The sequence below is a fragment of the Symphalangus syndactylus genome, chromosome 14 (genome assembly GCF_028878055.3).
Source record: "Symphalangus syndactylus isolate Jambi chromosome 14, NHGRI_mSymSyn1-v2.1_pri, whole genome shotgun sequence".
NCBI classification, from domain to species: domain Eukaryota; kingdom Metazoa; phylum Chordata; class Mammalia; order Primates; family Hylobatidae; genus Symphalangus; species Symphalangus syndactylus.
Window position 1 is genome coordinate 41006293 of NC_072436.2, and position 23786 is coordinate 41030078.

General features: G+C 46.1%; 1 protein-coding gene across 1 annotated transcript in view; it reads left to right on the forward strand.

The window, feature by feature from the left end:
• Positions 1-14811, forward strand: part of LOC129462946 (uncharacterized) — a 72401-nt gene extending 57590 nt beyond the window's left edge. Inside the window, exons 5-8 of the mRNA XM_063617041.1 lie at positions 4326-4514; positions 8363-8535; positions 12440-12557; positions 14620-14811. Coding sequence (XP_063473111.1) covers positions 4326-4514; positions 8363-8535; positions 12440-12557; positions 14620-14811 — 672 coding nt within the window. The remainder of the gene's footprint in view (positions 1-4325; positions 4515-8362; positions 8536-12439; positions 12558-14619) is intronic.
• Positions 14812-23786: the final 8975 nt, after the last annotated feature.

The following is a 23786-nucleotide window of genomic DNA, read 5'->3' on the forward strand; positions in this document are numbered from 1 at the left end:
TCTTCCGTGAAGTTTTTCCTGATGACTCTACCTGGAAGTGATTCCTTTGCTGTGACGGACAGCACTCCTCCTCTGGATGGAGCTGCGGATGCTACCTCCCTCCTCAGTCCGGGTTCTGTTGTTTGAATCCAACTTGAATCAGCACAGGCAAGAAGGATTTATTGGAAGGATATTGGATCTACTGAACACCATTCACACACATTCATTTCTTTCCAGGGTAACAGACAGGATACTTAGGCATCCTGGGTCCCAAACATTTGATTTACTTATTTTTGCCCGTGACCAAAGTCAGTGGGAGTTACCATAGGTTGGCAGTGCCTGAGAAGTTTCCAAGCAGAAATGCTCAGCCCAGCATGTGATGCACAATCTGAGCTATCCCCGTTATAACCTTATGCCTAGCTGCACAGACCCCCTCAAACCATTCCCTGGGTCTTCTCCTGAGATGAAACCAACCAGACCATGTGTTTCTCTGCCCCGCTGCACTTCACTTGCCTCAATATGATGTCATTACCATGTGAAGGGACCTTATTCCCAAAGGAGCAGGGAGGAGAGCACGCACAGTTCCCTTTTTCCCTGCAGCCTGACTCTTCTGTGCCCAGACTCTATCTTCTAGGCTTGCCTCACTCCATATCTCCTGGTCTCATGAATTCAAGTGTCGTGCAGGCTCCTCCTTTTCTTATTGGTTTTTCCATAAGGTCTTCCTGAAACATACTTAAAGCCACTGGATTCACTGACTTAACATATGTTTCTGTCAGTTCACCTGATACATTCCCCTTCTCATCAACATCTGCTGAGGGAGCATCTCTTATAGGTGCAAGGCAGGGTGACGCTGGCCATCCAGAATCGGGAGAGAACAGCAAACTCAGCAGCCCCCATTACCATGCCTGTCCATGAATGGACATCATCTCTCCTGTTGGAGGTTTCTTCTGGATGAAGAGCAAAGCCTCACGATTCCAAGGTTTCTACCCCAGGGAAGCACTGTCCTTGTACACACACAGTTCTAGTGTGAAAAACCACAGGAAAAAGGACTCTGCCTGGAGGGCTTACCGTCAGGTGTGTGGGAGAATCGCCATCCATGACGTGTGTCTGACCCACTCTCCCATTCTCTGGGGCTTCTGCGGTGCAGAGGTACACCCTCCATTCAGCCCGAAACAGTACCTCACACAGCCATCAGAACCTGCTGAGGGAGCTCATGGGTTTGGGAAGGGGTTTATGCATCTTCTGGGCACTTGTAAGTCACCATCTGGGAATTCTTTATTCCAGTTAAGAGGGTTTCCAATAGACGGTCCTAGGTCTCTTTCATTATTGAAGACCCTAAGGACATTTCTAGATTTGGACCTTAAGAGGTTGCTGACAGTTAAATATGGGTTGAAAAGAATATTTCCTAGTTTCCTAACCCTTGGATCAAGGACCTCCAAATCACATTTGCCATTTTCTCCCTTCTTGGTCTTTGGTCATTGCAGTTGAGTCTTAGTGTCAGCTTTCTCTCCCCTTCTCTTCTCTTCACCTACACCTGGTCCCCATCTGGGTGGCTTTCTGACCCTCAGTGTAATTAGTCCCACCCCAGAAGAGGCTTCAGCTCACCCCTCTCAGCATTCAGGGGACATCCCATTCTATCTAAAACAAGGCCAACAAAGCAGTAGAGTACATTGCAAAGTTGTCAGATGGTAGGTATGACTTAATTGAAGAAGCCAACCCAAAAACAATAGCAAAGCCAGGTGACCTCTCAATATGTGCTAGCTCAGAAAGGCTAAACTATCAGCGACTGAACTTTACAGATTCCTTCTTACTCCTTCTTTAGGTCCTTCCTGCCAAGCACAGTAACTGACATATTGCTGGTGCACAGTAAGATATTTTGAATGCTGGCTAGGATGCTGAAGACAGTCTAGAAGAGCAGAAGAGGTTCAAAATTGGGGTAAAAATGATCATAGGAGGCATGGGCAGATTTTCTAGATGTCTCCTAAAAGGAGGGCAGTGTTAAGTTGAGCTTCAAAGAAGTATGCGATTGCAATTGCAAATGAGGATGGGAAGAACTTCCCAGGCAATTACAGCTCTGAGATGAGCTTGAACCCAGAGGTTCTCCCAGTGCTTTTGAGATTTAGATTTACTCCTGATGTGGAAGTGGATACTGTGTGGTTGGAGAGGGAGGCAGCCTGCAGGTAGGCCTCCTCTGTGGATGCTCTTCACCCAGCTCCAACTATGCACCTGACTGGTTGCCACTCTCAGCATTTGGACAACTTCTGAGTGAAGTGTGAGAAATCAGGACACTTGGCAGCCGTTGCCTCTTCTTGCCCCTGGACCACGCTTGGGGCCAAGTGTCCAGGTGGTGCACCCACATGCCAGGTCATGTTACTTAGAGCCTATCCTCTGCAATGTCCTGGTGCCAGACACACATATGTTCTTTCATCTGTCACATGACAGCTGCCCACTTAAACACCCATCTGACCTCTGTAGCTACAGCCAAAGTGTACGATCCGTCCATGTCTTGGTCGATTGAGTGTTGCTATAACAGAATACCTGAGACTCTGTAGCTAATAATGAAAAGAGGCTTATTTGGCTCATGATTCTGGTAGCTAGAAAGTTTAAGACTGGGCATCTGCACCTGGCGAGGGCCTCAGGCTGCTTCAACTTATGTGGAAAGCAGAAATGGAGCCAGTGAGTACCAGTGAGACAGGAAGGGGGTGGAGAGAGGTGCCAGACTCTTTTAAAACAACCAGATCTGGAGACAATTAATGGAGCAACAACTCTCTCGCCTCCCAGGGAGGGCGTTAATCCATTGATGAAGGATCCACCCCAAGATCCAAACACCTCTCACCAGCCCCACCTTCCAACATTGCCACATTGGGGATTCAATTTCAACATGAGCTTGGGTGGGGAAAAACCAACTTTATCCAACCACAGCACCCCAACCTGTCCACGGATGATGAGTTTTCTGATTCCACGATCATTAGCCACAGTGCTTTCCCCAGGTGCTCAACTGTGACGGAGGATGACAAGGACATGGTGACTAACAAGGTGTGGGTGAGGGACACATGCACCCAGCAGGTCTCACCACAGGGCTGGCACAGGTGTCCTTTGATTTCCATTCCTTTCTTGGTGAAATATTTGCTATGTTTATAGCCTCAGAGCAAATAGAACCATGAATTTCTATCTCCCAATTTAGATAGTCTACCGTCATGTTCATGTTCATGACCTTGCACTTTATAACAGCCACATTTTTTTTCCCTTCTGAGGCATGAGTCTGCTACCTTGGGGAATTTGGGGAGAAGCAGGAATGGAGGTGGGCCTGGAGGTTCCTTCCGCCCATGTTCCCTGCCCCACTTGTAGCAAGGGAACAGCCCCTGACCTTGAGGAACTCAGGGTCTACTGGGTGAAGTTAGAAACAACCCTTTGTTACTGGATTTACCTCTAAGTGCAGAGCAACTCGTCTTGATTCCAGGGTCTAGAAAAGGCCTAAGGGAGGCTTCGCTAAAGGTTCAGTAGGAAAATCACCTGGCCTCGCTGTGAGTGCCCAACCCACTGCTGGATATCAGAGGCTGCTCTTTTTCTCTCTCACTAGAAAGTAACAACAACCAGCCGGGCACGGTGGCTCATGCCTGTAATCCCAGCACTTTGGGAGGCTGAAGTGGGCGGATCTCGGGTCAGGAGATCGAGATCATCCTGGCTAACATGGTGAAACCCTGTCTCTACTAAAAATACAAAAAATTAACCGGGTGTGGTGTCACGTGCTTGTAGTCCCAGCTACTCAGGAGGCTGAGGCAGGAGAATCGCTTGAACCAGGGAGGCAGAGGTTTTGTGAGCCGAGATCATGTCACTGCATTCCAGCCTGGGCAACAGAGCAAGACTCCGTCTCAAAATAATAAAAAAAAAGTAACAACAACCAAGTTAACAGGGAAAAAAAATCACAATTATTCACAACAATTATCCCCTTTCATGTAGAATAATAACTGACATGAAAGTGTTTGGGCTCCCAAAGTTGAAACATTCAAAGATGCGTGAATTTCTTCAAGGGGCTACAGACTCCTTTCTCCCATGAAAGGCCTGAACATTTACAGAGGAAAACAAAATGTGATATTTTAACTCTTCTGGGATTTGAGTGTGCCAGATTTCTGTTTATACAAATTCTGGGTGAATGCAGCCTAAATTAATAGGGAATCATTTCATCTCCTCTTCTCACTTGGAGAAGATTGCTGAGAGCTGCTGGAATTGGTAAATTGGAGTTTTTCTTTAAAACAAAAAGATAAAAAGGACATTGATTTCTCTACTGTATTTTAAAGGTCTGAGTGTCAGGAATTTATGAGTTCTAGCCTGTTGTTTTCTTTCAGCGGCAAAGCAGCCCCCAGTCCCTGTCCCCGCACTGCCCAGCCACAGCAGCAGTGCCCACTGAGCTGAACCAGCCCCTCCCAGAGGACGGCAGCACAGACGGGGACAGCAGAATCACCCGGATCACTCGAGCGATGGCCAAGGAGGTGTTCCTGATGGCTCAGAGTTTGAGGAGGAGAGAATGTGTCCTGGTACTTGGGCTTCAGCCATCCGTGGTGATGGGAGGACTGGGGATGGTGTGGGACATGGGGCTCACAACTGCTGCCTTCCAGAGCTGGGGTAGCCCTAGGCAGCTCCCAGGATGGAAGGGCCACACTGGGGGGCCATTCAGCCCTCAGCATTTTATGTACTGTCTTCATTCTGAGCATATCATAAAGTTCACCTCACGTCTCTTTCCCCCTCTTCTTTTGGGCTCAGTTACGAAGGCTTTGTCTTATTCCACCAGTGAGGATAATTTCCCAAAAGCTACAACTTAGTAAAATCAAGGTCTCTTTCATACCCCAAAAGAATGAACTGAAGGGAGCCACTGACATCTTGTTTTGTTTTTGTTTTTGTTTTTGTTTTTTTGAGACGGAGTCTCGCTCTGTCACCCAGGCTGGAGTGCAGTGGTGTAATCTCCGCTCACTGCAAGCTCCGCCTCCCGGGTTCATGCCATTCTTCTGCCTCAGCCTCCTGAGTAGCTGGGACTACAGGCGCCTGCCACCACGCCCGGCTAATTTTTTGTATTTTTAGTAGAGACGGGGTTTCACCGTGTTAGCCAGGATGGTCTGGATCTCCTGACCTCGTAATCCGCCCTCCTCAGCCCCCAAAGTGCTGGGATTACAGGCGTGAGCCACGGCGCCCGGCCTGACATCTTTCTAAATTCCCCGAAATAGACGAAACAAGGACTGCAAGCACCTCAAGGATAGCTATTCAGGGCCGACACAGCCTGGCGAGGAGAGGGCTGCTCCCTACTGGCTTCTGGGGGCCACTTTCAATCATATGTGGCCTGTTCTAACTCTCTTTATCCCTTTTCTTGATTAAATTTTGTTAAGCATTGTTTAATATCAATGCACCAACATGGAAAAAATGAAAGAAGTCCATCTACTGAGTGTGTAAACTAAAAGGAAGCAGTTGAATGTCACCAAGAGCCATTCAGGAAACCCCTTCCAGTGTGGGTCTGCTGGGTACTATTGGCTCCAAAATCCATGGCTGGGCCACATGAGGCCCCACTTTCTCACCCTGGCAGAGAGGGGTGTCTAGGAGAGAAGAGTGGGTGTCAAGGCATCCCCTGACTAGGTGACTGCAAAGCCAAACCCAGCAGCCCCACCACACTTAAGACGGACCTTTTCTTGTCCTGTCTTCCTCCCAACCCCTGCCCACAACAGCCAATCAGCCTGTTTAACACCTGTGTGCCAGCAGTGAGCAAGAGCCACTCCTGCAGTCATTATCCAGGTTAGGAGACTGTAGCGGTAATGTGTGTAAAATAAAATACCCACAGGAGCCTGGCGCGGTGGCCCAGGCCTGTTAATCCCAGCACTATGGGAGGCCGAGATGGGCGGATCACGAGGTCAGGAGATCGAGACCATCCTGGCTAACACAGTGAAACCCCGTATCTACTAAAAATACAAAACAATTAGCCGGGCGTAGTGGCGGGCGCCTGTAGTCCCAGCTACTCGGGAGGCTGAAGCAGGAGAATGGCGTGAACCCGGGAGGTGGAGCTTGCAGTGAGCCGAGATCGCACCAGTGCACTCCAGCCTGGGCGACAGAGCGAGACTCCATCTCAAAAATAAATAAATAAATAAATAAATAAATAAATAAATAAATAAAAAATACCCATAGGAAACCGGGTGAAGGGGGCTCTCTCTCACCCTTCCCTCTCCTGTTCTTTTAGTATTCCTTTTCATTCTTATTCTAAAGACCAGTGCTTCTCAAAGTAGGCAACCAAACCCCATTTAGTACAGGAAGAAAGCTGGTAGACGCAAAGAGCTCACCCACACCCAAGACTTATCCAAAGAGAAGACAAAGAACTCACTTGCTAATTCAAAACAAATTCTCAAGGGTATGAGGACCCACGTATTCTCCTAGGAGGTCGTAAACAACTGGTGGTACCTTAGGTATCTTGGGTGGGTCTTGGTTTGGGATTGCCACATGAGTCTTTAAAAAGGAAGGAGCAGCACAATGCCAAATGACCTGGTACAGGTCTGGCTAGTTTGGGAACAGCCGCTTGAGTCCTGCATTTCAAAAAAGCTTTCCCTATTTGCAGAGGTTTCTCTCACTGGCCTGCCATGGTGTTGGAAATACTTACAATTAGGTACTGGACATGGCTGTACTCACTCCCTTCTGATTGGAATTGCAAATTCTGCTAATGCCAAGTTTATTAGGGTTGCTTTCTTGTTGACTGGACAAGCTGGGGCCACATGCCACACACAGGAGAGGGAACCAAGAAGTGGTTCCCCACCAGGCCAATCACTGAGAAGCACGGGGCAAGCAAAGTGAAGTTCTGCTTCCTGAGTTAGTGTCCATTCCTCATGGCATTTGGGAGGCTCCTCAGCAGGGCAGCTGCAATAGCCTGACGCCACTTTTCATGCTTGCTGACTGACAGCTTGAAAGCCCCACTCCTTCCTGTCCCCCTCCTGCCCCCTATCTGGGCAAGCCAATAAGAAAGCCCAGACACTGCCTCCTTTGGCACCAGTGGGAAGTTTAAGCCACATAACCCTGGCCCATGTGTGGAAGCCCTCATCCCAGCCAGTCAGTGTAAAAGCCAAGCCAGTCTCCTTTCCTTGCTCTCTAAAGCCATGTCAGACCTGGTTGGGAGCCTGCCCTGCTCTGCTGGAAAGCCTCCGTGAGTAACAACCCTTTTCATAACTTCTGGATTCACATATGGCATCATCAGTCCTGACACCTGAACCAGATTTTGGGAGGGGAAGTCTATCCTTTCTGCAGGGTGCCAGGGCCTACAACAGCAGGACTTCTGATGTTTTCTGGGGTTTCGTCTTCTGTGTCTACTTCCTATGGCCTGATGAAGGGCCACTTTCCCCCTCATCCCAGACAAGGAGGTGAGGTTTTGGTGTGCCTCTATATTTACTGGAGCAGCCTATCTTTTATTTGCGTTAGCTGCCTCAACATTCACCATTATGTTGAAGTTTTTTTTTTTTTTTAAGAGACAAGGTCTTGCTCTGTTGCCCAGGCTGGAGTGCAGAGACACAATCATAGCTCACTGCAGCCTCAACGCCTAGGCTCAAGTAATCCTCCCAACACAGCCTCTTGAGTAGCTGGAACTACTGGCACACCACTGTGCCCAGCTAATTCTTTTTTTGTAGAGATGGGGTCTCGCTATGTTGCCCAGGCTAGTCTCAAACTCCTGGGCTCAAGCCATCCTCCCACCTTGGCCTCCCAAAGTGCTGGGGTTACAGGCATGAGCCACTGCACCTGGCTGTGTTTAGGATTTTATTTGAATAGAGGGTTCTGTTGCTTAAAAAAAATAGAGAAGAACAGGAATGGAAAAGTTTATTTAGTCCAAATCTGTCTTTTAAAAGTGAAGAAAAGTGAGTCCCCAAAAGGTCAAAATTTCAAATCAGCTAATGGCTACGGTCTCTGAATCATTAGTTTCCAGCTGGTAAGTTCTACATGTGACTGTAGTCCTTCGGCCCTTGGTTCCAGCCACTATCCCCTTCAACCTCTATGTTTTCCACACCTGGCCCTCCCCAGGAGCCTCATACCTGCCCTGGGCCTGCTGAAAACTAACTCTGGACCTAGCGGAGGCCACAGCCTCTGTGGGGATGGGCTGGATCATGACCAGGAGGCTGGACTTCCTTCTCTTCAGCAGCCCCACCCAGATAAATGGGCCCCTGCCACCTTGTTCTGCTGGCTTTCAGGAGAGTAAACTTCTTACTAACCCAGGAAGATTTGAAGCCTTTGGAGGAGGTTCAGGAGATCACGGTTTAAGCTAAAATGTGTTCATTTCGTGAGCTGAAGTAAGTTGTGTCAAGCAAATTTTGGACACTTTTTGGTTTGCCACCAATTTCTTGATATTCGAACTCTCATTTCTTTGATATAGACCAAAGATCAGCTCATTACCTCTGCTAGAAAAATTGCGACTTCTGGACAAGACTTTGCCAAACTTGTCTGCATCATTGCTAAGAACTGCATAGATCAAAGATGTTCCCAGGAGCTTTTGTGTGTGGTGGAGCAGGTTCAAACAATGAGCAACCAGCTCCGCATCATCTCCAGGTAGGAAGTAGCTCTGCTTTCTCAAGACCTGGGGGTGGGGGTAGGGGTGAGGTAATTCCTTTAAAAAATATACTTCTTTTTATTTTTATTTTTTTAGAGACAGGGTCTCTGTCGCCCAGGCTGGAGTGCAGGAGCGCTACCATGGCTTACTGCAGCCTCAATCTCCTGGGCTCAAGTGATCCTCCCACCTCAGCCTCCTACATAGCTGTGACCACAGGTGCATGCCACCACACCAAGCTGATTTTTTTTTCTTTTTTTTTTGAGATGGAGTCTCCCTCTGTCGTCCATGCTGGAGTCCAGTGACGCGATATCAGCTCACTGCAAGCTCCGCCTCCCAGGTTCACGCCATTCTCCTGCCTCAGCCTCCCGAGCAGCTGGGAATACAGGCGCCCGCCACCAAGCCCAGCTAATTTTTTTGTGTTTTTAGTAGAGACGGGGTTTTACCGTGTTAGTCAGGACGGTCTTGATCTCCTGACCTCGTGATCCGCCCGTTTCGGCCTCCCGAAGTGCTGGGATTACAGGCGTGAGCCACTGTGCCCGGCCCTGATTTTTTAATTTTTTGTAGAGACGAGGCCTGTCTATGTTGCCCAGGTTGATCTTCAACTCCTGGGCTCAAGTGATTGTACCTCCTCTGCCTCCCAAAGTGCTGGGATTATAGGCATGAGGCATCACACCTGGCCTTTTAAAATTTTTTAATCCTCCAAGAGTTTACATTTATTTGGGAAATATTAAACAAATATTGTCAATATTTAAAAATATTACAGAGGGCAAAAAACACAAGCTAGAGCCATTTCTCATTTTATTACAACTACATTATATCTGATGATATACACAAGAAAGAAAAAAAAGATTTAACTTGGAAAGTTAGTTTCTGAGCAAGTGTGAGCATAAAGTTAACGATAAGAAATTTTTAAAAGTCAAGTGTGTTAGAACTTACGTTGCCCTTTAACACTGGTTTCTGCTCCCTTCAAAACACCAAGCTCCAGTGATACTGCTGTGTTTACAACACTGCAGGGTTAATCGACAAACACAAAGGACTGATCTTACTTTAAAGCAATGCCTGGGCCGGGTGTGGTGGCTCACGCCTGTAATCCCAGCACTTTGGGAGGCTGAGGCAGTTGGATCACTTAAGGACAGGAGTTTGAGACCAGCCTGGCCAACATGGTGAAACCCCATCTCTACTAAAAATACAAAGATTAACTGGGCGTGGTGGCAGGTGCCTGTAATCCCAGCTACTCGGGAGGCTGAGGCAGGAGAATCGCTTGAACCTGGGAGGCTGATGTTGCAGTGAGCCGAGATCGTGCCACTGCACTCCAGCCTGGGCAACAGAGCAAGACTCCATCTCAAAAAAACGAAAAAAAAAAAGAAACAGTGCCTGAATTTTGACCATTAACTCTCATTTGTGTTTTTACTAATCATAGCTAACAAAAAACAATTGCATTTTAAAATAAATTAATTGCAAAGTTAATGCACTGCAATTGTCATCTGCCGAAGAAGAACAATGCCAGCACAGTGCTTATGTGAAAGTTAATCTATTTAATATGCTCAAACTCTGGAATTGAGCAATATTCAATAAGTGCTTCCTTAATACAACTTCCCTATTGGTAATATAGAACATCATAATATAATTATGGAATCAGGCTTCATTTCAACCTGAGTCCCTTCGTTTCTACAGCAGCACATTTACCAATAACAAACTTCGTTTAGTAATATTATGTTATGGAAGAGCTTCATAGTTAGAACTATTATCAATTGTTGTAAGGCATAAAAATTGCATTGCCAAAACCAAGGCATATAAATTGTTTTTAAATTAAAAATAAAACCTGGCTTCTGTTCTCCAAGAAATAATATTTCAGGCACATCATTGTTTTAAGATTAGCTACTGGGCCCGGTGCGGTGGCTCGCGCCTGTAATCCCAGCACTTTGGAAGGTTGAGATGGGCAGATCACTTGAGCTCAGGAGTTGGAGACCAGCCTGGCCAACATGGTGAAACTCTGTCTATACTAAAATTAGCTGGGCGTGGTGGGGCCTGCCTGTAATCCCAGCTACTCAAGAGGCTGAGGCTGGAGAATCGCTTGAACCTGGGAGTCAGAGGTTGCAGTGAGCGGAGATCTCGCCACTGCACTGGGCGACGGAGCGAGACTCTGTCTCAAAGATACAGCAACTACAATTAATTTTGGGTTGCAAATATGAGTACTGTTGTAAGGGTACCCGAGACTTGCTTTAATCAGGTAGACATGGATATGAAACATGCAGACATGGAAATGACCATCATGAAGGGGGAAGTCGTTATACTCATAGATGCCTAGAAACAGAAGGCACAGATGCCGTGCAGGGCCACCAGGGAAGCACTAGGGTTGGTCAAAAGGCAGAAGTCAGGAGGAACCATGGGCAAGAGCGTTTGCTGTGGTTTTCACAGGAAGGAATGGGCCAGGCAGGGAAAGCAAGCTAAGGAGTTTAGGATTGGCTAGTTTGAATCATTTCAGTGGGCTCTGGGTGTATAGGGGTTGTCTCTAGCTGTCTGAAACCTGGCCTTGGGGTGATTAGGGCAGGTGACTAGCGGCTTGAAATGTCAGAGCTTGATGAAGGAGGTGGTTGGGGGCTGTGGGCTCTGGATTGGTTGGTTTGCGTATGGAAGGTGTGCTTACAGGTGAATCACTGACTGTCCCTAGGAATTGACTAGCCCTAGGAAGTGGCAGTCTCTGAAATACAGACAATAAAAAGGCATGATTTTTTTAAACACAGGTGTATTTATCAAGCTGTCAATCTTCTAAAGGATCTGGAAGTCCTGAAATTTTGCCAAAGTTAAAGTCACTTAAGTTTCACAGCATTTTCATTCTCAATGGTAGAGAGCAACTTGTTTAACTAAATTTAGTTACATTCAGTTTCAAACAAATACCATTGAGATGTGCAATTCAATTAGGAAGTACGAGCCTGATTTCTGATTAGAACTTTTTTTTTTTTTTTTTTGACACGGAGTCTCACTCTGTCACCCAGGCTGGAGTGCAATGGCGTGGTCTTGGCTCACTGCAACCTCTGCCTCCTAGGTTCAAGCAATTGTCCCGCCTCAGCCTCCCGAGTAGCTGGGACTACAGGCACGTGCCACCACACCCAGCTAGGTTTTGTATTTTTAGTAGAGATGGGGGTTTCACCATGTTGGCCAGGCTGGTCTCGAACTCCTGACCTTGTGATCTGCACACCTCGGTCTCCCAAAGTGCTGGGATTACAGGCGTGAGCCACTGCGCCTGGCCTGATTAGAACTTTTAATCCTAGCCCCCAAAACAGTTATATACAAAATTTCTCATTCCCTTTCATTAGATATGGTAGTTGGCATTTGTTCTGCTTCTCAGTTATTTTCATTGAAAACATACTTCTTAATTTATAGATACTGTCATATTTTCTTAAATTAAAATTGTATTTTAAAAAGTTAATTTAGACCTTTAGAATGTTCTTTCTCTGTGCCGGGCATGGTGGCTTACATCTGTAATCCCAGCACTTTGGGAGGCTGAAGCAGGAGGATTGCTTGAGGCCAGGAGTTCAAGACCAGCTTGGCCAACATGGCAAAACCCCATCTCTACTAAAAATACAAAGATTAGCCATATGTGGTGGTGCATGCCTGTAGTCCTAGCTGCTTATGAGGCTGAGATGGGAGAATTGCTTGGACCTGGGAGGTAGAGGTTGCAGTGAGCTGAGATTGTGCCACTGCACTCCAGCAGCCTGGGCAGCAGAGCGAGACTCTGTCAAAAAAAAAAAAAAAAAAATTCTTTCTCTGAATAGTCCCCAGTCCTCACAGAAGCATCGCAGCTTTCTGAAAGAGAGTCACATTGTAAAACCTCCTAGTACTTATTTGAGATTGCATCTCTTACTTGGAGTAAAATCCACTTTTCTCCTGTAAACTTCCAAGTGTAAAGGCCTCCCTGGCAAGAAGCAAGTCCTCTGAAGAGCTCCTAGTGGAAAATGCACAGCAGCTCCTCCAGGCTGTCTTCAAGACCATGAGGGCTGCAGAAGCTGCGAGTCTCCGGGTAAGTGCTGACTCAGAGAGTGGGTGCCAGCCTGGGGTACACATGCACACCACAACTCAGGGTCACAGGCCCACAGACACATGGCAAGCTGGAGACGTTCACAGCATACCCTACCTTCTTCTTAGTGGCTATATTCAACTTCATTTCTTCCCTACACCTGTCACCTGATTCCTGTGTGTTTCAGTTTGGCTAATTTCTCTCAACCTACCTTCAGTTTCACTGATCATTTCTTCACCTGTATCTAGTCCTCTGATGAGCCTGTGAAAAGCATTCTTTATAGCTGTTACCATGTTTTTCCTTATTTCTAGCATTTCTGTTTGTTTTTAATAGTTTTTATCTCTTTATTGAAATTCTCCATTTTTTGTCCTTTTTTGTCCACTTTTCCCACTCATATTATTTTAATTTTCCTATCTAATAATTTCAACAGGCTCTGGGGTATAGGGGTTGTCTCTAGCTGTCTGGAACCTGGCCTTGGGATAATTAGGGCAGGTGACTAGCGGCCCAGAATGTCAGAGCTTGATGAAGGAGATGGGTGGGGGGTGTGGGCTCTGGATTGATTAGTTCACATATGGAAGGTGTGCTTACAGGTGAATCATTTTGCCCTAGACAAAACCCTATGCATAGATGCAGACTTTTCTTGTGTTGTAGCTCCATGGGTTCTATACACTCACACTAGCCTATTCTTGGCTGTTAGCAGTTTGTTAAAGTTTTGGACTAAATCTTCTTATCAGATTATATGCCAGCCCATCTTCCTCCTGTGCTGTGTTCTATGTAAGCCAGTGCTTATCTCTGTCTCTCCTTGGAGGTGGTTGTCTTTTCTAACTAGTTAGTTGTCCTTCAACCTCAGCTCTCTAATGGTTCAAGAAAGGTTATATTTTTGTGGATTATCTGACTTTTTCCTTCTTGTTAGGGTGAGAACAACACTCTTTTAAGCTTTCTGTATCCTAAGTGGAAGCTGGAAATAGAAAGTATTTAAGTGCGTACCTGAACACCTTGCTTGGGGCCTCTGTGTGTGCTATCCCACATGTGCGAGACCCATCCCTGCTCCTGCACTTCCACCACCCCTGCCTGGCTCCTTGTTATCCTTTAGACCTGAACTGAAGTTCCACCTCCTCAGAAGGGATGACACACCTTCACTATAGCTAAACTAAATCACACTCACTTTCCTCTATCTTAGTACGTTGTATGATTCTTTTATAGTACTCATCGCAGTTTGTAAATATACATTTACTTTCATTCCTTGCATTTATGTATTTGTCTGGCTCTTTTCTTAGAATGTAAACTCCATGAAGCCACAGACCTGGGCTAGTGGTCTAGTGTGTTGAGGTGCTGAAAATAGAATGAGCGTTTTCATTTCAAGTTTAAAGAAACTTTGTACCAGTTAAGTTCATAGCACATAGACAAAACATGCTCAGTGAAAAGCATTTGAAAAATATGCAGATTTCAACTACAAGTTCCACACTCCCTTGAATATAAAGAAAGCTGAGAGAAAAGCTCAGGCCTGGCCCCTGTGGAGCAGCATCTCTCTCTCCCCTGAGCTCTGGCCACAGCCCACAGCTTTCTACTGAGCCCACAGCGCCAACCACAGCACTGAGGCAGGACTACTGCCTTTCCCCCATCTCTGGACCGTTTGGATGCAAGAGAACCTGAGAGCCAGGCTGAGCATCTGCAGCATACACTTGTGTCCTGGCTCTGCTTGGGCCACCGGCCTAAAGACCCATGGATATTTTACATGAAGCAAACCGAATAAAGTAATATCCAAAAAGAGGAAGAACTGGGAGTGGAGGGAAAATTTCTAAAAACCAGCTACATTCTTAGAACTTTCCACTGGCATCAATATAAAGCCCTTTGATGTGTTTTGCCTCTTCTTCCAGAATGGGTAGGCTCCAGTTCAGGGCACCTCTCCAAATAGGAGTCCCTGATCCCTGTACAATTAGGGCTAGAACATCAGAAAGCTGGTCCCTACTCTGCTCAGAGGAATTCCATAAGGAAGACTCCAATCAGCTGAAACTGGGCAAGTGCACAGCGTCCCCCAGTGCTTAATTATCTTTCTCTCCTCCAGAGTTTGAGAGAACCTTCCCCAGATCCGGAGGAATTGGAAGTTGCTGCCTTCTGCCTGCAGTGGAGGAGGAAGCTGCTAAGGCACAGACTTCAAGAAACCTCAACCATGGACTGTGATGAGCTGGGCCTGCGGAAAACAAGCAGTAAACCGCCCCCCCCAACACTCGCTGCCCTGGTTCAGGAAGCATTATAAATCTAAGAGATAGCTCCCAATCAAGTTCGCTGTTGACCTATACTCCGACCTGACACTCTGGCAGCCTGTGGGAGGCGGCTTTTTTTTTTTTTTTTTTTTTTGGAGATAGAGTCTCACTCTGTTGCCCAGGCTGGAGTGCAGTGGCACGATCTCGGCTCACTGCAAGCTCCGCCTCCCGGGTTCGTGCCATTCTCCTGCCTCAGCCTCCCAAGTAGCTGGGACTACAGGTGCCCACCACCACACCCGGCTAATTTTTTGTATTTTTAGTAGAGATGGGGTTTCACTGTGTTAGCCAGGATGGTCTCGATCTCCTGACCTCGTGATCTGCCCGTCTCGGCCTCCCAATGTGCTGGGATTACAGGCGTGAGCGGCCGCGCCCAGCCTGGGAAGCGCGTTTTAAGTTGAATCAGATTGCAGGGTCACAGGGTGACACGGTGGTTTGGATGGGTGCAGTGTGGCCAGGGTCCAGCCTTGCACAAGGCTGCCCTGACAACATTACTTGTTAGGGGACATCCCTGGGCCCCTGGTGAGGCTGATTTCCTCATGAGAAGGACACACGTTTCTTGGCTTGGAAGGAACAGCACATGTAAACTGTGGAAGGAGAGGGAAAACATCCAAGTACCGTTAGCTTAAGCCTTTATTAAGGTGTTATGATGGGAGACCATTCCCAGAATGTTCTGCAGGGAGCCAGGAGCTGAAAGATATATAAGTTAGATAGAGGCAGTGAGTCAGAGCTCCCTTGCTCAGATATGCAGACACTGTTCCAACTCTGAACTGATGGAAAACAGGTGTGCTAGTCAGGGGACAGGATGGAAGGACTACGCATTGGGGCCATGGAGCTCTGGCACTATTTTGTAAATCTGGGTTTAGCATTTGGGATGGAGAGGAATATTTGGGAGCTAAGGCCTTAGCCGATGCAGTAGGAGTTTTTCATTTCTTCGGTGCCTTTCACAAAACCTATTTGGTAAAGGAGAGCAAGGAGACTGATGACCTTCACCTCAGAAAGCTCACGGCCAGGAGCAGAGACCTGAGTCCCGGCCAAGGGTCAGGGAAGGAGGCTGGGGATGCAGACTGGGAGTGGGGGGTGCCCCGGAGGCAGGGGCGAGGGTCTTGCTTGTCTGGGGGTCACTGTAAGCCTCCTAGATTCCACCGCAGCCCTTTGGGACGGGGGGCCAACTGGATACTGCATGAGATTGAATTGCCCTCAGTCGGGTAGGATGATGGCTTGGATTTATAGTAAATAAAGACAAGGATTTTTCCTTTTTTTTTTTAAGCAGGGCACACTTAGATGAGTTTTGACACACATGCCCCCATGAAACCATCATCACAATCGAGATAATGAACATATACATTGTCTTCCAGAGTGTCCTCAAGCCACTTTGTAATCACCCACCTCCTACCCCGTCCCTGTGATAACTAATCTGCTGGTTCTTCACATGTCTGTCTTAGCATAATTTTTTTCAAAGTTCATCCATACTGTAGCATGTATTAGTACCTCATTCCTTTCTATTGCCAAGTATTGCCATTGTTTGGATATACCACTTTGTATTTATCCATTCATGAGTTGATGGACATTTGGGTTGTTTCCACTGTTTGGCTATTTGGAGTAAGACTGCTATGAACATTCATTTAAGTTGTCAAATTTATTGACATAATATTGTTCATAATATTTCTGGCCAGGTGCAGTGGCTCACGCCTGTAATCTCAGCACTTTGGGAGGCCGAGGTGGGTGGATCACCTGAAGTCAGGAGTTTGAGACCAGCCTGGCCAACATGGTGAAACTCCATCTCCATTAAAAATACAAAAAAATTAGCTGGTCATGGTGGTGTGTACCTGTGGTCCCAGCTGCTAGGGAGGCTGAGGCAGGAGAATCACGTGAACCTGGGAGACAGAGGTTGCAGTGAGCCAAGATCATTCCACTGCACTCCAGTCTGGGCAACAGAGCAAGACTTCATCTCAAAAAAAAAACAAAAAAAACTGTTGTTGTTTTTTTTAATTATACTTTTAGTTCTGGGATACATGGATAGGACATGCAGGTTTGTTACATAGGTATACATGTGCCATGGTAGTTTGCTGCACCCATCAACCCATCATCTAGGTTTTAAGCCCTGCATGCATTAGGTGTTTGTCCTAATGCTATCCCTCCCCTTGCCCCCAACCCCTGTGTGTGATGTTCCCCTCCCTGTTTCCATGTGTTCTCATTGTTCAACTCCCACTTATGAGTGAGAACATGCAGTGTTTGGTTTACTGTTCCTGTGTTAGTTTGCTGAGAATGACGGTTTCCAGCTTCATCCACGTCCCTGCAAAGGACGTGAACTCATTCCTTTTTATGGCTGCATAGCATTCCATGATGTATATGTGCCACATTTTCTTTATCCAGTCTATCATTATGGATGCCCGGCCTTCTTCTAGGATTTCTTTTGTCCCACTGCTGAGGCAATGCCTTTTTTGAGTATCTCACTCTATGTCTCATTATTACCTGGTTTATCCACTCTGGATGGTGGAAATGGAAACTGAGGGTTACAGCCCTGTTTGCTCTGGGGATTGTATCCTTTAACCCTTGTCCTAACCGTAGGTGTTTGTTCGCACACGTGTCTGATCAGTACTTAGCTGGAGATTAGGGGAGGACCACTTATGGCTCTCCAGGGTTTTCTCTGTGTGCATCTCTCACCTCTCTCATACTCTGCTTGGCAAATTCTGTCCACCTTGTGCCCTCTGGACTCTCAACTCTGTTCTCAGCCCTGGGAGATTGCTGCTTTTGGACTGGACTCCTCCGTTGCCCTACAACTTAGAAACTTACTCCAGGGAGTAAAACTTGTTTAGTTGAAGGACTCATCATTTTAGTTTCCTCTCTTTTAAGGATCACTGTCCCATGCTGCCTGATGCCCAATATCTGAAGACCATCGTTTTAAATGTTTTGTTCAGTTGTTTGTAGATTGAGATAAGGGGTAGGTGTGTTGGGAAATCTGGTCTTTGTTACTTCATCTTGGCCAGTGATGAAAACTACTCACTCTCTCTTTTTAGCTACTTTTCTTCTGTCTATAGACATGCTTGAGTTTTCTTTTTAATAATTACATTTCCTGGACTCTCTTGCTCTATTCCTAAGTTTCTATAACTTATAGTCCATCATTGTTGTTTTGTTTACCATCCACCAATTCTTCAAAACAGTGGCTTCGTTTTTCATTATTTCCCATTTGTCAGATCCAGTGGGCTTTTCCCAGAACTCGGACTCTTTGACCTCTCAACCCATCCAACTCCAGTGACCTCCTCTTGCCATCTTCTCCTACTGGCCTCCTCTCTGCAGTTTTCTTCTTTGTTGTCCAGGGCTTTTTACTCCTTCTGCTCCATCCTACCTCTACCTATTACATTCTCCATACTGTTGCCATTCTAACCTCTCTAATTTACAACTTTGGGCATGTCTCTTTCTGGCTTCAGACTCTTCCATGGCCTTAACTGCAGGGCTGACCAAGTGTGGCTTGAACTATCCATGATGTCCCTTCTCCCCATGCCCGACCAACCGACAGACAGACAGACACACACACAGTTTCCCTTAGTTCCCAACTTGTGCTCTAGCATTACCAAGCCACTTGTGGATGCCTGGACAGAAATGTCTATTTCATACCTTCATGCTTTTGCTCTCACTGTTTCCTCTTCATAAAATGCCCTGCTCCCTGCCCCAATCCACCTGGCAAGCTTATATTTATGTTACAGGACTCAGATCAATTGTCTTCCTCTGTGAGGCATTTCTTTTTATTTTTTCACTTTGTAGAGGTGGTGGGGGGGGGTCTTGCTATGTTGCCCAGGCTGGTCTTGAACTCCTGACCTCAAGCAATCCTTTGGCCTCGGCCTCCCAAAGCACTGAGAATACAGGTGTGAACCACCACACCTGGCCTGAGGCATTTCTTTAACCCTGACACACACTAACAATTCTATTCAGAATCAACAAGCTCCACCTGGGTGCTTTCTCTGTGCTCTTCACCAACTTCTCCAAGTTCTCAAGACAGTCCTTAAGATAGCATTTGATCTGGCTCCTGCCTCTCCCGCCACCCTCCGTCTTCCCCACCCTTTTCTTATTCTCTTGCTCAGATCTGACAATGTGACTTCATTTAATTTCCTCAGGTATAGAAATGTCCCTTTCTGACTCAGGACCCTTGAACAGCTATTCCTTCTCCGTGGAAAGCATCCCCCATCAGACTTCAGATCTTAGCTTTAAAAAATCACTTTCTTGGAATGTCTTTCTTAGTCGTACTCTGCCCTTACTATTCTTTTTTTTTAGCACTTGTCACAATTTGTATGCATATTGGTGTGATCTTATGGTTTCTTCTCTTGCCTTTCTAGACTGTGGGAACTACAAGGATGGGGACTGTATCTGTTTTGGGGTTTGGTTTTTGTTGTGTCTTACTAGTTTACCCCTAGAACCTGCACAGAGCCAGAGGTGTTCGGTGGGTGTTTGTGAGCATTCTGCAGCATGGCCTCCAGAGGGCGAGCAGGCTCAGCCGTCCTTCCTGCAGAGACCAACCCAGCACAGGCCAAGCCCCTCATTGGAAAAGAGAGGGGAGGGTGCCCAGCAGCCCTGAGAAGTGGCATTCATCACACTTTAATAACATGCTTCACATGCCAGCTCTTCCAAACAACTGTAAACTCATAGCCTATCTGTCCTGTTTGCTGCTGAATCCCCATAAAATACCTTCCTGTATAATCTTGCACACAGTGCAGAAAACTATACATGTGGACACCCCATTTTTCCTGCTCGTATTGTCAATAAACAGAAATAAAATCAGGCTGCGTGTGGTGGCTCACACCTGTAATCCCAGAACTTTAGGAGGCTTAGACAGGAGGATAGCTTGAGCCCAGGAGGTGGAGACCAGCCTGGGCAACAGAGTGAGATCCTGTCTCTAAAAAAAGAGATAAAATTAATACTCAGCAGCAGTGCTCCAGATTTACAGAACCATGAGCCCTGTTTTCTCTATTTCAGTATATTTTCTGGATGTAAACTCTGGATTGGAAGCTGGGCCACGTGATGACATCCATAGGCCCTAGGTACTCTAATGTCCGAAGACCCCACTCTGTCATACAGCATATGACACCCATGTGCATCCATGTTCTACATTGTTTGTGCACTCATATATATATTATCTTAATTATATATAAGCATTATGAGAATAACTTTGCTTTTGAAATCATACATCCACCTTTACAATTTTCTTTTTCTTTCTCTCTCTCTCTCTTTTTTTTTTTTTTTTTTTTTGAGACAGAGTCTCCCTGTCACCCAGGCTGGAGTGCAATAGTGTGTGTGATCTTGGCTCATTCCAACCTCTGCCTCCCGGGTTCAGGCAATTGTCCTGCCTCAGCCCTCCAAGTAGCTGAGATTACAGGTACCTGCCACCATGTCTGGCTAATTTTTGTTTGTTTATTGTTTTGTTTTGTTTTGTTTTGTTTGAGATGGAGTCTTGCTCTGTCGCCCAGGTTGGAGTGCAGTGGCGCGATCTCGGCTCACTGCAACCTCTGCCTCCCAGGTTCAAGCAATTCTCCTGTCTCAGCCTCCCGAGTAGCTGGGACTATAGGCACACGCCATGACGCCCAGCTAATTTTTGTATTTTTACTAGAGACGGGGTTTCACCATATTGGTCAGGCTGGTCTGGAACTCCTGACCTCAGGTGGTCTACCCACCTCGGCCTCCCAAAGTGTTGGGATTACAGGCGTGAGCCACCATTCCCAGCCGAATTTTTTTGTATTTTTAGTAGAGATAGTGTTTTGCCATGTTGGCCAGGCTGGTCTCGAACTCCCGTCCTCAAGTAATCTGTCCACCTCGACCTCCTGAATTGCTAGGGGACCTGGGAATGTGCACACACCTCATGGATAGAGGCCCCTGATTTGAAATCTTGGTCTGTCATGTCATAGCGAGGACTGGCTGAACTCCTGCTGAGGAACAGATGTTGTGTGAGGTACTGGGGAGAGGGAGGCAAATACAAAGAGAGCTCACAGTGCAACAGAGGAGACACAGACAGCCAGTTGAGATGTAATCTGATCAATACCAGGGGAGCACACGGAGAACACTCAGTCCTCCCATGCAGATCCAGATGTGTGATAGACCAAGTGGAGAAGCCACCAGAAAAGGGTCTTGACTTCCAAGCCAACGAGTTTGGACTTCCTGTAGAGATGAGGAAGTCACGGAGGGCTTTTAAGCCAAGGAGTGGCGGGATGCTAGCTGCATTTTATGACAAACCAGTTGCTACATAGAGGACTTCAAATGGTGTTCTCTCCCCGTGTTCCTTGCTCCTTTGAGGTGATTCAGGAGTGGCAGCCAGCACCCCCACCCCAACTTCAGCCAGAATGTCTCCGCTGTTATCCATGTTGTACACTGGGGTTTCACAGAAATGCTTCGTTTGGAAAACGTAGAATATGAACTCCTTGAGGACAGTCTTTTCGTTCACTAAGGAACCAAGTATTGGCCCTGAGTAAGCGCTCAATAAATATTTGATGAGTTAATATGAATATATGATGCATGGAATTGATTTGAGTGTTGGGATAGTTTGAATTATTATTCAGCAATTACTTACCCTGCTACCAGTTCCACTGTGGCAGAGCACACTTTCCTGTAATAGATGTTAGTCTTGGCTGTATAATTTGCTGTGGCAATGAAATGTTAGTGGATGTGATGTGAGCAGAGACTTGAAATGTGCTCATATGGTTGGATTTACCCCTGTATGTTCTTGTGTTTTGCATTAAGAATATGCCTTCAGGCTGGGCATGGTGGCTCACATCTGTAATCCTAGCACTTTGGGAAGCCAAGGCAGGTGGATCACTTGAGGTCAGGAGTTCAAGACCAGCCTGGTGAAAAATAGAAAAATTAGCTGGGTGTGGTGGCACAGGCCTGTAATCCCAGTGACGTGGGAGGCTGAGGAATGAGAATCTCTTGAACCTGGGAGACAGAGGTTGCAGTGAGCTGAGATCGCGCCACTGCACTCCAGCCTGGGCAACAGAGCGAGACTCTGTCTTCAAAAAAAAAAAAAAAAAAGAATATGCCTTCATGAGCCACTGACTAAAGAGAATAGGATGTGGACCTTAGCTGCAGCTTCACAAATGGATATACCTGTGTAACCACCCGCACTCACGCTATAGAGTGTTTTCCAGGTCCCCAGAAGTTCCTTGGGCATCTTGAAAGGAAAATTTCCCCCATCCCTTGCCCCAAGCAAACTTTGATTTGCTTTCAGTAACTACAGATTAGTTTTGACTGCTCTAAAATGTTATATAAAAGGAATCACATGGTAACTTTTGCATCAGAATTCTTTCATCCACATATTTTATATACTGCATGTTGCTCTGTGTGTCAGTAGTTTGTTACATTTTATGGTTGAGTAGCATTTCATTTGTGGATATAGCACATTATCTTCATCCATTTGCATGTTATAGATATTTGGATTCTTTGCAGGTTTTTGCTATTTTGAATATAGTATGAATGTATGACATGTTGTGTGAACATATTTATTATTTCTCTTGAGTAAATACAGTAGTCTTTTCTTCTCTATGAGGGATATACTCCAAGACTCCCAGTGGATGCCTGAAACTATGTTTTTCCTATACATACCTGCCTATGATAAAGTTTAATTTATAAGTTAGACACAGTGAGAGCAATAAACAACAATAACTCATAATAAAATAGAACAATTATAACAATATACTATAATACAAGTAAAATAAGAGTGACTTGAACACAAGCCTGGGGATACTGCAACAGTCAATCCGGTTGCCAAGATAGCTACCGAGTAATGGGCAGGTAGTGTATACAGCGTGGAGACACTGCACAAAGGGTTGGTTCATGTCCCCAGTGGGATAGAGCAGGATGGCATGAGATTTTTATCATGCTACTCAGAGCAGTGTGCAATTTAAAACTTACAAATTGTTTATTCCTGAGATTTTCTAGAGTATTTTTATTTATTTATTTTGAGGCGGAGTTTCATTCTTATTGCCCAGGCTGGAGTGCAATGGCGTGGTCTTGGCTCACTGCAACCTCTGCCTCCCAGGTTCAAGCTTTTCTCCTGCCTCAGCCTCCCAAGTAGCTGGGATTGCAGGCACCTGCCACCATGCCCAGCTAATTTTTTTGTATTTTTAGTACAGATGGGGTTTCACCATGTCGGCCAGGCTGGTCTCCAACTCCTGAACTCAGGTGATCCTCCCGCCTCAGCCTCTCAAAGTGCTGGGATTACAGGCGTGAGCCATGGCACCCAGCCTCTGTTGAGTATTTTTGGACTGCAGTTGACTATGGGTAACCAAAACCAATGAAAGCAAAACTGCAGGTAAGGGGGAACGACTATGCGTAGGCGTGGAATTGTTGAATAAAATGCTACTTGCATTCTTATTTGTATGGGAAACTACAAAACTATTTTCAAAAATGGTTGTTCCATTTGACATTCACACCATCTGTCATTACCAGTCTGTAAATTTGTTCATTCTCAAAGGTGTGTAATGACATCTCATTGTGATTTTAATTTGCATTGCCTTAATGACTAATAACATTGAGCATCTTTTCTGGTCCTATTGGCTGTTTGTATATCTTTTTTTCTTTGCCTTGCTTCTTGTTTTTGTTTGTTTGCTTGTTTTTGTTGTTTTTGTTTTCGTTTTGAGGCGGAGTCTTGCTCTGTCACCCAAACTGGAGTGCAGTGGCACAATCCCGGCTCACTGCAACTTCTGCCTCCTGGGTTCAAGTGATTCTTGTGCCTCAGTCTCCTGAGTAGTTGGGATTACAGGTGCCTACCTCCATGCCCAGCTAATTTTTTGTATTTTTAGTAGGGATAGGTTTTCACTATGTTGGCCAGGCTGGCCTTGAACTCCTGATTTCAAATGATCCACTCGCCTCAACTTCCCAAAGTGCTGGGATTACAGGTGTGAACCACTGCACCTGGCCTGGTTGCTTATTTTCTTAACAATGAGTTATAAAGTTTTCCTATATATCCTGTATACAAGTCCGTTGTGTT